At 49.0% G+C, this 14,969-nt stretch overlaps 7 protein-coding genes across 7 annotated transcripts; 5 read left to right on the plus strand and 2 right to left on the minus strand.

Annotated features, from left to right (window-relative positions):
- Positions 1-354: 354 nt before the first annotated feature.
- Positions 355-848, plus strand: VFPPC_17622 (hypothetical protein; the record flags this gene model as incomplete). Its single annotated transcript, XM_022429315.1, has 2 exons — positions 355-764; positions 842-848. The coding sequence occupies 2 exons, from the start codon at positions 355-357 to the stop codon at positions 846-848; spliced, it is 417 nt and encodes a 138-aa protein (XP_022285647.1).
- A 49-nt stretch (positions 849-897) lies between these two features.
- On the plus strand, positions 898-2,664 carry VFPPC_11618 (patatin-like serine hydrolase; the record flags this gene model as incomplete). The annotated part of the gene is made up of 1 exon (XM_018289745.2): positions 898-2,664. The coding sequence occupies one exon, from the start codon at positions 898-900 to the stop codon at positions 2,662-2,664; it is 1,767 nt and encodes a 588-aa protein (XP_018146125.2).
- Positions 2,665-3,860: 1,196 nt separating this feature from the next.
- VFPPC_14940 (hypothetical protein) lies at positions 3,861-4,270 on the minus strand (the record flags this gene model as incomplete). The annotated part of the gene is made up of 2 exons (XM_018292705.1): positions 3,861-4,101; positions 4,152-4,270. 2 exons carry the CDS (start codon positions 4,268-4,270, stop codon positions 3,861-3,863), a joined length of 360 nt encoding a protein of 119 aa, XP_018146126.1.
- Positions 4,271-4,554: 284 nt separating this feature from the next.
- VFPPC_15942 (hypothetical protein) lies at positions 4,555-5,642 on the plus strand (the record flags this gene model as incomplete). Its single annotated transcript, XM_018293695.1, has 3 exons — positions 4,555-4,679; positions 4,735-4,899; positions 4,958-5,642. 3 exons carry the CDS (start codon positions 4,555-4,557, stop codon positions 5,640-5,642), a joined length of 975 nt encoding a protein of 324 aa, XP_018146127.1.
- Positions 5,643-6,242: 600 nt separating this feature from the next.
- On the minus strand, positions 6,243-6,676 carry VFPPC_14939 (hypothetical protein; the record flags this gene model as incomplete). Its single annotated transcript, XM_018292704.1, has 2 exons — positions 6,243-6,371; positions 6,425-6,676. The coding sequence occupies 2 exons, from the start codon at positions 6,674-6,676 to the stop codon at positions 6,243-6,245; spliced, it is 381 nt and encodes a 126-aa protein (XP_018146128.1).
- A 3,281-nt stretch (positions 6,677-9,957) lies between these two features.
- Positions 9,958-11,562, plus strand: VFPPC_15943 (hypothetical protein; the record flags this gene model as incomplete). The annotated part of the gene is made up of 1 exon (XM_018293696.1): positions 9,958-11,562. The coding sequence occupies one exon, from the start codon at positions 9,958-9,960 to the stop codon at positions 11,560-11,562; it is 1,605 nt and encodes a 534-aa protein (XP_018146129.1).
- A 198-nt stretch (positions 11,563-11,760) lies between these two features.
- VFPPC_17621 (ring finger domain-containing protein) lies at positions 11,761-12,309 on the plus strand (the record flags this gene model as incomplete). Its single annotated transcript, XM_022429314.1, has 1 exon — positions 11,761-12,309. One exon carries the CDS (start codon positions 11,761-11,763, stop codon positions 12,307-12,309), a length of 549 nt encoding a protein of 182 aa, XP_022285648.1.
- Positions 12,310-14,969: the final 2,660 nt, after the last annotated feature.

A 14,969-nucleotide genomic window follows, 5' to 3' on the forward strand; every position in this document is an offset into this window, starting at 1 on the left:
AGACGGGGGATATTGAGCTTGGTTATCAAATAAATGCAATGATGCAACAGTTAGATATAAGTGGGATAAGGACTGTCTAGACATAATTTGAATCGGTGTTGTCTGTATTATACGTAGTTTGATGCATCATGAGAAAGTTGCCACGGTTTATCATCGAGACATTGCTGTAGATGCGGCCACGGTTGCTAATCTGTCGTGATTCCGGGATCGTAAAACTCAGCTCGCAAATTACCAAAACTGGATTCCAAAAACCTTGACAACAGACAATTCTATGATTAGAATAGATCAGCAAACATGTATTTAAGATCAGCAAGCCGTTAGCCGTGCCTCATAACCAGCCAGCAGCTTTTCACCATGTCGGCCTGGATTGACATTGTACGAGGTGGAGATAACTTCCAGACCCCCGCACTTCAGGAGTTCCACCAACCTTACAAGACATTTGACGAGCAGCTGCACAAGCATATTCAGGTGCTAATGTTGGTCTGTGGCAGGAACTGCGGGGTTGGAAGAGCTAACCGACAAATCCGTAGCTGTCGGTTTGGAAACACTGTCCTTCTGGATTGCCACCTCCACCATCATGGCGACTGGTACCCTTCGATAAAAGCCGGTCGCTGTGCGCCGAATTTATCGCAGCATATCATCAAAGGCTCCCAAAATGTCTCTCCCATGGAGCTTGCCCATCAATTCTATGCTCGAGCTTTGTCTCCCATCTCTGAGGCAATCGTGTTCATGCAGAACGAGTACTGGGACATCCCAACAATCGTGTGCGTATTGGCTCGCTGGGTGAATCTGTCATTTGCACCTTCTATCCGAAGCAGACCGCAAGTGCTGATCGTTTCAGAACATGAGCCCAAATATTCATCAAAGGACATAGAGAGGGATTTGGCCGCAGAGTTGATGTTGCGGCACAACCCACTGAAGGAACTGTCTTTTGCTGAAGCGAGGAATAGGTGCCGCAGTTGCTATGCTGGAATTCGGTTACTGCGTGGGGCCAGGACGCGGACACCAGGCGACCACGTTTCGGAATGGGCACAGGCAATCCAAAACAATGACGGTATCTCGAGATTTCGGAGTTGCGAAGTAAAGCAACTTTTACGCTCCTCCTGTGTGCAATTCGCACAAGACTACACGAAGACGTTCAGCTTTCAGCACGCATGGCGCATCAGCCCACTTCCAGGCCAGCTTACCACTGGTGTTGAAAAATTGGTCCGTCTCACGATGCATAACGCTGCCACGTACGAGGCGGCCTGCAACACCATAGCCGGTGCTCTGATGCAAGAAATGTACCAGCATAGATGGCGAACTTCTCCCTGTTCCAGTGCGGTGTTTTCGGAAGCTTCTTTCGCTGACTGGTTTGACGAATTCTATTCGCCGATGCTAGGCAGCATCGATCCAGTAACTCTTCAGTCAGATGTCAAGGCACTCTTCCTGCAATCATCAAAGGCCAAATATGTGCAGCAATGTTCTATGTTGAAAAATAGTCAGGCTGTTTTGTCAGATAAAGCAATCCTCCCACACATTGATTTGTGCCTCTTGTGCCTCTGTCGCTTTCCCTCCAACACACTTTCCTGTGGGCATAGCATATGCGACAGTTGCATGCGGATGGGCAGCAAGAAAAACGAATCGGATGATAATACATATACCATGAGAGATTGTGTTCTGTGTGGGCATACAAATTCCGTGCACACAATACTGAAGCCTCCTTCAGCAGGTACTCGTGTTCTGAACCTCCACGGAGACATCGATGAAGCGTTCCCGATGGCCATGTACTTGAAAGATCTTCGACGGTCAATATTAGGGCATTTCGAAGAGTATTTTGACCTTGTCATAGGCAGTGGCATTGGTGCATTTTTTATGATAATGATATTTTGCAACCAGGCCATAATTGCCGATTGCATACATCATATCCCGAACTTGAAGTGCATAAAGATCGACGATGAGATCGCATGTTTCGGGAAGGGCCTGAGGTTTCCAATAAGTGATCTCCGTCAAGCTAAAATAAAGCTAGTTCTGTACAACACGGACGAGCGCTTGGCAACTTACAAAAATTACATCGCGAAATCATCGAAGTGGCTCCACAAATCGACAACTCCGTGTCAAAAAATAGACGTGAGCAATCGTTCTTACACTGAGGCTCTTCGTATATGGCCCGACGACCAAATCAGGACCATCACACAATGCCCTAACAACAGGAACTCAGAAACGTTGAGCGTGGCGAACGAACTCGTGTCCGCTCTATTTTATATAGAAAGGGAAGAAATTCCAACTTTTTACTCCTTATCCCCTGTTGTCTTTGTACTACGGGTTAAGTGTCGACTTCCCGTGGGTCAACATCTCCTCGATGTTGCAATGAGGATGCGAAGGAGGAAGGTCCGGGTCAGGGTTTGCATGCAGGATTATGAAAGAAGTTTCCTTTTGTGCGCTGACCAGATGTGGGAGGCATTGAAGAAAGGCAGGCCATTCTTGCGGCGGCTGGAAGTGCGGTTGTGTTCCCCAAAGGCTCTCATCACTGTCAAACTTGATGGAACTGTCGCCAATGACACCAGCGAACTGTGTAACTGCCCTGCCTATGCTATTCCATGCGTGGACACCAATGAGTACCAGGAAATTTCATTAAAGGAACAAATGAATGCTTTACAAGAGACTGTAGCGCAGCTATTCTAGTCTAGTTTGTTATATTGAAGTACGTTGATACCTGTGACCTTGTTCGACGAGTCATCCTGGCTGGTGTGCCGGAGCCATTCGAGGAACCAGGAGTGGAGGCAGGTGTCTGGGGTGCATCCTGCCCAGATGTGGGAGGCACAGACTGATTAGACTGCCTGGAATTGTCTTCAGCAAGGGTGATAAAATCATTCGGAGTGATGACCTCTGTCGCCAGGAAATTAGCTGCTTCCCAACCGAAGTCCTCATGAGACCTGTACGCGAATAGCTCTCCGTCCCGTTCCAGGTATAGGGCCACTTTGGCACCAAACGTCCAGTGCATGCCATGTGCCTTCTTCATGACGCCATACTTCCGCTGCTTCCAACGCTTCTCAGGTGGAGTTTTCATAGCTAGATATCTACTTGTGCAAGGTTCTTGGAAGATGTTGTAAGGATTGAAGATTCGAAACCGTCCAAAGCAGAGTTTATATAGTTTTCATGGCAAGACCCAGCTGCCGCGCGACAAGGCATACAGCCGCCGGCCGTTGGATCCGGCCCCATTATTGCTAAAAATATGGCTGGTTGCCGCCATCAGATTTCTTTCCAACCAGTCATAAGAATCTCCCTTGCTGCCTGACTCCCAGTCATCTTTATCTGGGTTTTGAGATCTTAGACCTGACCCGTCACGATTTAAGAACTATTTTACAAGATCTAAAATGCCACATATCAAGAACTTTGATCAAAACAGCTGAAGCCAATAGGAATATATCCCTCGTCTTGCGCCAGATCTTGCACAGAATCGGTATAGCGCTGAAACTCCTGCACAATTCCCCCGGCAATGCTGGCGATGGTTTCATCCCGGCGCCTAATTTCAGTATTCATCATTTTCACATCTTTTTTCAATGACGTTGTGGTGTTCACTTCTGCAGCCGCCTTTCGTTCCGCTGCGCGCAACTGCTTAACCATTTCTTGAATACGAAGCCGCAGCTGTTCATTCTCGTGCTCCAGTAGCTGAATGTACGTATCTGGAGAGAACGAGCCGTCTTCTGCGACGCTCGTCTCGTACGCAGGTACTGGAGGAAGCATTTTCTGGCGGTCCATGGTCCTACCGGCTGGGTTTGCAAACTACAAAAGCGTGAAAGAGAGGCGCTCCTACATATACACTTTACCGGCGAGGTCTGGTTCCTAGATTTTACTTCTAGGATTCGCCCGACCCCATCTCATTCGGCATGATAGTGCCCTTCTTGAGGTCTCGTGCTCATCTCCACGGAGAAACTCTTGAGATCTTTTGCTAAACTATTGATGGACTCTCGCAGCCTGGTGATGTCCCTTTCGATGCCTTCAAGCTTCGAGTTCTTCAATAACTCCCTGTCCACTGCATCGAATCGTTTCTCTAGACGGTTGCTCTTTCCGACCTCCTTCTCGAGGCTCTCCAGCCTGTAAAGTACGGATTGGAGGACGCTTGCGGAGTTAGGTTTGTTGGAGGGTGCATTGGGAAATGTCACACTTACTGTTTCTCAGACGAAGGGACGGTGAATGAGGTGGACATTGGCGCTTCTGGAGCCATGGATGCCGGGCCGCAATCCAAGACCTGCTCAAAAGGAAGTGTGAAATCTGATTCAGAGTACATTTTGAGTGAGTTGCGTTTGTCCATTCTCATCAGAGGGCACGTACAGGGTGTCTCTTATACCCGTGGCGAAAGTAGGATGAATCGAATATCCATGAGAGGGGATCTTGTTTCTTATATCTGGAAAAATAAAAACTATTGCCAGGACCTGGATTCTGGAATGCCAGGTTGAAGAATTAAGTCCTGAAATTTTTCACCGGGATCGACTTATAAAATCTCGGGATCCCCTGATGTCTATCTTGCCAACAGCATCTATTTTTGACTTCTTGAATACACCACTGCACAACATGCGATTTTTTACTCTTACTCTGATTGGAGCGGTCCATCTCGCCGCGAGCCTGGCAACTTTGCCTACAATTTGCCAGTCTGAGCCACCGCTGGCTTTAACCGCCGGTGGTCTGGTCTCTGCCGAGTGAGTGCATACGCTTTACGGTCTGACACTAACCCAATCGTTAACCATAGAACAGGATTGACGGCGCTTTCCACGGCCCTTGCCAGGCCGTCCTGCAATTTGACAATACGGAGTTTCTGCCGCTGACTGTTGAATTTGGGCAAATTGCATGTTCCGGACGTCAAATTGCTGAATTCAGCTTGCCCTCCGAGGCCCCGGCTGGCGCTGCTTCCATTCATTGGTACTTTCTTCTATTTTACGTCGCATATCTGCTTCACAGTGAACTGACACAAAGCCAGGCTCTGTGTGGGACAACCCTCGCCAATGTGTAGCAGTGCAGTGATTGCAAACATGCGGAATAATGGTAACGCAAGGGCTATACCTAGATCCTTGAAAGGTCGCCTGGGATGTATTGAGCCTGTCGCCGCCGTGCTAATAACGACATTGACGACAACCCTGGGAACTAAGGCTGTAGCCACGACAATCACAACGGCCGTAGCCAGCTTCGTGACAGGTTTTGCTCCTGGCCCCGTAGCAGGGACTTGGCTAGATGGAGCCTCAACAACCAACACTTGGCTCCATAGCAATGATGACCGAACTGGCCGTCCTCGCCCAACGGATGATGCGCCAAATCGACGAACATCAGGATCCAATGGTAATCCTCCCACCAGCGGAACTTGTGATCCCGCAAGCTGCTTAGCCTTGGTACCCCAGCCAGACACCACCACGAATCCCACCACCACTATCGCCGGTGCCGCCCGTATCACTACAACCACCACCGACGCCATGACAACAGGGGTGCCCACCACTCATACCGCAACCTCCAACACCTCACCTGTTCCGGCAACACAAACCTTCTCTTCAACAGCGGCAAGAACTCAGCCGCTATTGGGGCCAACATTAGCCGCTACAACAGTCACTGTGATCCAAACCATCACACTTGCGTGTGGTACCAGCAAAACAGAGGTCGTAAGTGCTGCCTGATGGTAGCCGCCCGCGAAGCAAGGGCCACATCACCAACAGATGTAGTATTGGGTTCCGATTGGGTGTTCGTTCAAATTGTTCTATTAGGTAGTTTTCGCTTTAATAGACAATGTTTTCTCCCACCCCGGGTCTATATCGTAAGGGTTGTTGTGAAATGGTCGGAGCGCCGTTGCGGAGTATACATATATATAGCCCTGAATCCACGAGCAACCAAAAATAGAATGCGCAAACCTTCCATATCTGAGCCCAGCTGGTGAATTTTGACCCATAATACAATTTGATAAAATATAGTTGCAATGGGGGAGCGCTGTAGTTGTCATATAGCACATTTGTCTTTCGTGGAGAATGAGGAACGCATGCCTGAAGATGTGCAAGATACCTCTGAGCAGAACCGCGCTTCTGCGAGATTTTGGCGGAGGGTCGTTCTAGCGCATCTCCTCGAAATTTCGAAAGAAGTGCAAGCAATGAGACGGAGACTCGAGAGCATCGAGGCCGCAGTAGCTACGGCAGGATTGACAAGAGAAGCGACTCCTGCGGATCATTGAAACTACGGGGGTCTACAGTGGCGATCACGGAATACTCCTTTTTGGAATGTCGCCATTAAGAACTACTAGTATCACTTCGATCTCCTTCACTGTCCGTGATTTCTTGCACGTCATAGTCCTCAGCATCCGACTCAAGAGCCGGACAAGAAGCTGGTGACGGGGTGCTGATCAAGCTCCACGGGGCCTAGTAGAAATTAGTGTATACTGTAGTAGTTTGTTTGCAGGGATGCACTATACCAGATGTCGTAACGTCAGATTAAGTCTGCGGTTCTCCATTTTGAGTGGCAGGTTGCGGGTTTCTGCTGCGGAAAACATCATCTCAAAATAGGACGCCTTGGCACTGAGCTGAGTGACGGTAGCCATGGCGCCATGGTAGGCAGACTCCCAGCTTGCGCAAGAACTGCGGCAACGCTCCAGCTCGGCTTTGGTCTCTTCATGCCTCGCCATCTCCTCTTGGAGTAGAGCACCTGTGTCTTTATTTTCGGCCATTCTTATTAGGTTGTCAGTGATTTGGACTTCGTCATGGTGGGAATTTGAGCCGTATTTATACCTAGGCGAGGCATCATAAATTGTCCCGGTGCCCGCTTCAGTATTCTATACGGAATGATGCGCCCGGGCGTTAACAGGGGCGCCTGCCATGTCAAGAAGTAGCAATGTCCAATCACACAAAACAATACAACCAATCGACCCGCCCAGAGCCCGCCCAGCACTGTTCCGAGACAGTATTTATACGCCAGCGCGGGGTTACGACGCTCCGCATTCTGATCCCCACAGCGGGTCACTACTTGGTGGGTTTAGCGAGGCCGGCTCTGTAATACCGCAAGCGCCGATTTAGAAGTTGGTTCACAACAAAAATAGAACATCATCCATGGACATAAATTGTCGAGAATTTCCAAAAATAGAACATGATAAACATTGACTCTGTAGGTACATGGCATTCCGTTGGCATATATATTCGACTCTATGTCCATCCAAATAATAGCTCGTTCACTACTTAGATTGCAACAATTTCCGCTAGACATGTCAGAAGCAAATAGGGTAGACGTAATTATTGTTCCCACACAATGGCTGGCATCTGGACGCCCTCTCAGACTGGTGCTCTTCCCAGAGTTCCCCAAATGCGAGGCCGGCGATGAGGAACCCGGCACTGCAACTTGGGTTGAAATGGCCCGAGAGCTGGATAAGCTGAAACGGTATATCGAAGAGCTCGAAAGGAAGCTCCTCGCCTTTGCTGATGCAAGATTTCATGAAGGCTGCCTACGCCGCCCCGCAGGGAATTCTTCTCCAAGCCCGTTCATTTTCAGACCAGCTACCCCGACCCCAATGACATTGAAGGAATAGTGAAACGAAAATCCACGCTTTGCAGCTTTGCAGATCTTAGATTCGTTCTCTATGATCTGTTTTTCTGGGACCTGCTCTCTGGGAACTTTTCTCTAGGATCTTAGTTTTTTTCTAAGTGTATTTCTTAAGATGTGTTCTCTAAGAGATACTTTCTTACCTTACAAGATTTATTTTCCAAAATCTGCTGTCCCGGATCTTTTGTCTTAGATCCGCTCTCTTCGACACACAAGTCCATGAACAATCCAGTTTCACCTAGCAACTGCTAACCGTGATCGTCCGGGCTGTGCCAGGCATCCCACTTTTACGAATTTTGATGGTAAAGGACGAAAAATAAAGGACTGTGAATATGAAAAGAGATTTGCACAGTTTTCATTCAACTAAAAAAAGTATTGCTGCAATACCTGTTGCGCCCATCCACTGAAACTGTTTCGCTCATCATATGGATATTCCTTACAGCTGCTGTCATTGTCATACTATTTCTTGAGCCTCCCCTCCTCCTCCTGACCTATCCTCTTGGCAAATGAAGATGTGCTTGATAACTCGTGTAGGCTGATCAAATTGTCGGCTTGAATGTAGTTCTTAATATCTCTTCGTACCGTCGCCTTAAACTCATCGTCACCACAAGCTGTGTTGTTAGTAAGAAAAACCTTGTATGCTTCCGTGTAGGGACATACTCACTGACTACTATTGCACGCCCCGGTGTTCCTTTTGACTGCACTTCAATCGCTGAAGACACTTGTCGGAGAAAGTCCCCGTTAGTTGGGAACCAGTGTTGCTTGCCTCTTGAACCAGGGAGTTGGGGGTCTTGCGGCACACCGTCAGGATAGTGGACCCATGCTTGAAGCTTACTATCAGCACCGCAGTCGCTTAGCTCCTTGAAATAGGTATTGAAACACGATACATCGTCGTTTCGATCCATTTTCCAATACAAGTCGATTTTTCGCGTTTTGTCATTGAATAAACCGTCGAGATACCATCGATTTTTTGGTTGCCTTGCGTCCTTGTCTCGCATCATCCGCGTGGTCAAGTGGAGTAGGTGAGGTAAGACTCGCCCTATATTAGGGCCTTGTGCGACGAATATCACAACCTCATATTTCCCCAAGTGAAGTTGCTCCTGGTAAGGACCATCTAACTTGACTCGAGAGTAGCCACTGGAGGTTGCTGAGCTCTCTCGGTCCGCCAACACGGCGAAATGCTGTATAGTAGTGGCATTCGGCTGCCACCACGAAATGGGGATTGGCTGATTCTGCATCGCAGGTGACAACCCGGATCCTTTAATGTAGAAATATCCGGGTATGGCTTTGATGGGCTTCTTCAGCTGAATATTCAAAACACGGCCATCTTGCCCCTCCATTGTGGCGATTGCACGACCGTGATGAAAGTAGTTGTATATCCAAATTAATTGAGATGTGAGCCATAGCAGTCCACCAATCAGACTTACTACCAATGAGACCCATTGCTCCCGAAGAGAAGTCTGGTTCAAATGCCAAACCGTGGCTATCGTAATGAGAGGAGGTAGAGGCCAGCAAGCCACAGTCACTACCTCGCGAATCCAAATTGAGCAAGTCCTTCTCCCACATGTTTCTGCGGTGTGGGATATTGCGTTCCCCAGGATCAACCCTACCACACAGCCTAGGGCTATCACGCCGGTTGTGAGCTGTGTCATTCCTAGAGGCGTGTTGAATGCATGAATGACAGCCTGAACGATACTCAGTGCTGCTGCGCAATAACAAATAAACTGAAAGGTAGGAGCCGATATTTGAAGAACATCCACGAGCGGGTTCGTCCTGCCGCCGAGGAATAACGGGGTCATGTTCAAAACCACGAGCTGGCCAGAAGACTGGTGGATTGGGAGACGGCTGATTTGACGCAGCATCAAACCAATGTTAACGCCCACAAGCAGCAGCAAGACTGCTACAACCTTCGCAGATATTTGCCATCTTCCTGTACAATTGCTGTACTTCAAGGCGATGAGTTGTAAGTGACGTATAATCCACACATCCCATCGTCGCAACGAGCTGTAAAGAGTGACAAAAACTAGTAGAGTAATTTGAAATATGTTGATAATGCCAAACATTTTTTTTTTTTTTTGGGGGGGGGGGGGGGGGGGGGCAAGGGCGGGGTGACTTGTGGAAGGAAACTAGAAACATGCACGACTGAGGGAACAGAATTTACACTGGCAGAGGGTATGGTTGAATGATAAACCGTGAAGATTCCGGATCGCGAAGCTTGGAACTTTGTTCCAAGTATTGGGCGTTAGGGCCTTGTCTTTCGAATCCCGAGTCTAAGGGCTTGTTTCTCGTCTTGCGAACTCTAAAACTCAGACAACGGCGGAGATTCAGGTATAAAATCCTCAGCTTCTAGCATTTCAGGACGTTATTGCTTCTTCCTTTCGCATCTACCCTACACGCATCTACATTATAATCACAATGAGTCGAGCTGATCAAGACATCGTAAGAGAGGGACAGGAAAGTCCCCGCCTTGCGTGGACTCGGTCTGGGCGGACGCGATCCAATTTAGAGGATGTAGCGGAAGAATTTACCGCTGGCAACGAACCTCCCCCACCACCTCAAACACGAGGACGGAGGCGGTCCTCTCAAACACAGGTCCCACAAAACCAAGATTCACGGAGAGCCCCCTCAAGGCCAGCTACGCAAAGACAAGCCTCCTCGCAAAGAGAAGCTGTCCCTAGAACACAAAGACAAGCTTCACAAAGAGAAGCCACTGCAAGGCAAGATCCGCAGAGACAACCCCCGCGAAGGCAAAATACCAATGGAAATCGCGCAGACTCTTGGGACGGCGACGAACAGGAGATCCCGATTGGCTTGCGGACAAGTGATGTCGACATGGATCGACCAACAACAGAAGCTTCCTCTGATACACGATCAGATCCTCCTCCTCAGCCGGACAGTCGTCCGGGACCATCCGGTTCAGGCGTGAGGCCCGCCCGACCCAGTGAATCGACCCCGCGGGATCACGGCCGCCAGCGTGACAGGCAACGCCCCGCGGATGACAACCGAAGTCGTCGCAGGGGAAATGCTGCCAGCGATCCAAACCCACAGAGTCTCCACGGTGGGACAGACACTGAGCATTATGATGACGGCGATGGTGTCCCCACATTTGCTTCAGATGGAGAATTCGAAAGCGACAACGGAGAAAGTGACGATGGTGAGCCGACATACGGGACTCTGGCTCTGGACGGCCAATTGCAGGAACGAAACGGGCGTCAGTACTTTAAATTTGTTCAAGCAGACACCGGCATCAGGGAAACGGCGAGAATTGAAGGAAAGGCCCCTAGCAAAAACATTGTTATATTCTCTACTCGTCCCCTGGAAGGTCACGGTTCTCGTCCCGCTTATGCTCGAAGGATGGCGGAAGTAGGCCTATCAGGTGTAGCCATTGATGAAATCCATCCGATGAAAAAGGCTGAATTTGCTGAATTTCGAAGAGACGGTCGTCTTGGCATCCTTCTCGTGGCATCTCTGTCGCCTGTGCCTGAGCCTCTGCAGCAACATCCTATGACGTGGATCAAGGTACAATCCGGAGACGACGCAAAGTGGATAGCTAGAAGCACTTTTGTGGGTGGCTACAAGGAAGGCCAAGCTTTCATTAATAGGCACTACGAGGCGACTGGTCAAGATCCTCCCCCTCAGCCACTCCCTGTAGCGGAACGGCGACAACTGCAGGCCGAGGGTCAGCGGCTGCGGCGCAATCCAGTGCGTGCGGCACGACCGGAGCAGCCACCATCACCACCAGCCAGCTCATCCAGGCAAAACGCAACACCCGAAGTTCGACGCACCCCAAGACGCACAGCACGGCGCAGCAGGACAAACCAAGACCCGCCCACCAATTCGGGGCGAGGGAACCGGTCGAGCCAGGAGCCATTGCCTCCCCGCAGTCCTTCGCCAAACCACCAACGATCTACCAACCAGGAGGGCGAGGATGCTCGTGAACACCCAAACCCACGCCGACGTGTAGCCACTCGCCAACAATCCGGCACATTTCCTGAAGAGGTACGAGCCTCATATCATTAGGAGAGACATACTAATACGAATTCTTAGTAGTGGTTGAAAATTTACAACGAAGACCGACGCCGGCTACCGACCTCTTGTAGAGTCTGCACAGAGCTATCTCAGCCTGAAATCAGCCTGCAATGTGGATGCGCATTTCATCGGGGTTGTTTTGATCAGGGCTTATTGCGGGACATTGGCACAACTGTTTCTCCTTTGACCATGCCCAATTACTGTTGCAGATTTTGCCGTGATTCTGGCAGAAGTGACGATTATGTTGCCCCAATAGTGTATCTGTGGCACAGCGAGTCATATCCGAACGTCAGAGTTGTTAACTCTAATTTCCAAGGCAACCAGTTTCCCTGGGAGGCGAACTCGTGGAGCTTCACGAACGATCCCTTGTACCCACCTGCATCCATGGAGGATAGAGAGTGCGGCATCTGCCAGGACGCAATAGAGCTTGAGAATATGAACAGCTACGCCGCTGTGATCGCCAATTGCCAGCATATGTTCCATACGACTTGCCTCTCTAGATCGTTCGTTTTCCAAGAACGCGGCGCTAGCCATCTGCCGGGTAGGAGGGGAATTTGTCCGATGTGTAGAGGATCAGTAGACAAAGTCTATACAGGTGCTATAGAATGCAGTTATGAGAGATGGAGGAGAATCAGGAATCAGCGCGGTTTGCAGCGAATCATTTTTAATACATTTTCGGAGGTAAGGGGTGAGGAAGGAGAAATACATAGTCCGGAACGTTTTCCATACCATGCCTAGTAGATAGTCTAGCCAGATTGATCACATTTTCCTTCAACCATTCATTACTAAATAGTTGGAATGATTTTCTTTAGTTTGAATTGGGGGTTATCCAGTATCATGTAGTGAGTGAGTGTCCACAAAAAGCGGTTCAGGGGTATGAAAGAACGATGAAACTTCCCAGTTATCAGCCCTGCAAGTTTCCAAATCATCTATCCAGTCTATACGGCACCCTGCCGTTCCAACAAGTCAGACACGTCTTGGAAATTGCGGGATAGCGCGGCAGGTAGAGGTGGCTTGCCAAATTGTCCTTTAATAGATGCGTTTGCTCCATGGCTTGGCAAAAGCTGCACACCCCTCACGTTGTTTTTTAAGGATGCCAGATGCAGTGCAGTGTTTCCATCTTCATTCACAGCGTCAATTTCTGCGATGAATCGGCTACGAATGTGCACTTGCAAGACATGTTTAGATTCGCCATAGAAAAGCTGCATCATCCTCTACCCATCCTCGTCACTTTTGTTGCAGAGAGTTTGCTACAATGTGCAAAGCATTATTGTCAGCCGATCGCACAGCCAAGCATCGGCGCCCCAAGTAGTAACATGGCAACTATATCTGTCTTATCATCTACAAATCGAGATGGTGGCGATCGAAGGACAAAAATGCGGAATCGTATCCCGCAATTGGCCTGGATTGGCTGGATTGAGGTCGATTCCAGGGTTAAACGACAATGCTCGAAGCATGTCCCATCCCAAATGGCACGCTTCATACACTGCCTAAGCATCATCAGGTTGGATATTTGTGCCGAGGCGAACAAGAAGCCGAACCGCGAGAACATCGCCAGTCATAATGGCATAGACCAGTGATTGTGGTGTGATAGGGATTAAAGTTAGACATGCCGTGACACAGCGCACTCTTTTCCTTGGAGTCAATGTCTGTTGGTCAACATCGAGCGTCAAGTGTTTGAGGGAGCCCGGTTGAGCGGAGTTATACCCATTGAGTTGCCTTTGTGAGATGCTCTCTGTCGTAGGAGAGCTTCTGGTCTCGTCTATCCACCGCCAGAGTCCCTTATCTGCGACTAAAGTGAATTGAACTGCGTGATAAATGATATGAATGCGTGTGTGCATTAGACTACGATCGTCATGGCAGGTCAGCTCCGTAGTCTACTAACATGCAAGACAGCTGCGAAAAGTTGCGAGAGGACGCGAAGAACAAGGGTGGCTTTCCAAATTGCCCCTCGATGCCTGGATTTGCTCCGTGACTCAGCAAAAAGTGCACACATTTAATATTATTTTGTAGGACTGCAAGCATTAAAGCAGTGTTTCCATCATTGTTTACAGCATCAATTTCTGCGGTGAACCGACTACGAATGTGAACGGGCAATGCATGTGTGGTTTCGCCAAAAAGGAGCTGCAGCATGCTGTACCCTTCTTCATCGCTGTGCTGGAGAGAGGTTGCTGCAATGTGTAGGGCAGTGCAGCCTAGGCGATCACGTTCCCAGGCGTTGGCCCCTCGGAGCAGTAGGATCGCAATAATATCTCGCTTATTGTCTCTAAATCGAGATGGTGGCGATCTTAAGACAAAATGTAGAACTGTGTCTCCCATTTGGCCAGGAATGGCTGGATTGAGATCGATTGTATTGTTCAGCGACAATGCTTGGAGCATTTCGCAACCGAAAAGGCAGGCTTCATACACCACCCAGGCATCATCAATAGTGATAACTGCGCCGAGGCGGGCCAGAAGCCGAACTGCAATGACGTCGCCAGTCATTATGGCATAGACTATTGACTGAGGTTCGTTAGATGGCCTGGATTTGGACATACCGTGATTCATAATCCTGCGTGTTTCAACTTGTATCAGATACAGTCCGACCGTGTGGTAGAGTCGTTGTTTGAGAACTCAGCGACTCTTGGAGCACCAAAAGCTAAGGTTAATGAAACGCATCCAACGGAAAGAAGAAACGAAGAAATGACGCAAATGAAATATTATAGCGGAAGCGGGATCTCGAAATCGAAATTCTGAACTTTGGTGCCTGCTGCTAAGCGCTGTCTGCCACAGAGGTTGGCACACCAAATCATGGTTCAAATGCTATTAATACCATTGAGCCTTGACCTATTTTTAGCTTCGTCAAGGAAGGCCACAGAATTCGCGGCCAAAGGTCCTGCATTAAAGTTAAGCGCTTGCACGATCTTACTAGGTCACACAACCGGCGGAACAAGACGGTGTGTCACATATTTGGGACTGCTTCTAGGGCGAACCAAGTTGGCCGTTGGTTGTAGGTTGAACGGAATCGAGCCAGCCGATTACCGCGCTACGACATACTATTAGGGCGTTTACACATTGCCAACTACAGGCGGGACTCATCGATTGGCTAAAGCTGTCATTTTGACCATGAGTACTCGGTTTGTTAGTCCATGCCATGGTCTTTTTCTATGACAGTCTTTAATCGGACGCACCCAAATCTCTATTCGGACGCACCCCCCCCACATTCAGCCACAGCAGTCTCCGATAATGTCCCGGTCAAATTTGCTGCAAGTGATATCTCCAGTATTTCCACCATACCAACAACTACTTACAGTGCCTGAGTAGTATTTTGCTACCACCCCAGGGTGACTTCCTACCTTAATCCGTTGCAACTACAATGCTATCACCAACCTTTTCCTTTTCCTTCCACTTTTTCTGTC

Source organism: Pochonia chlamydosporia, chromosome 3 (assembly GCF_001653235.2).
Source record: "Pochonia chlamydosporia 170 chromosome 3, whole genome shotgun sequence".
NCBI lineage: Eukaryota > Fungi > Ascomycota > Sordariomycetes > Hypocreales > Clavicipitaceae > Pochonia > Pochonia chlamydosporia.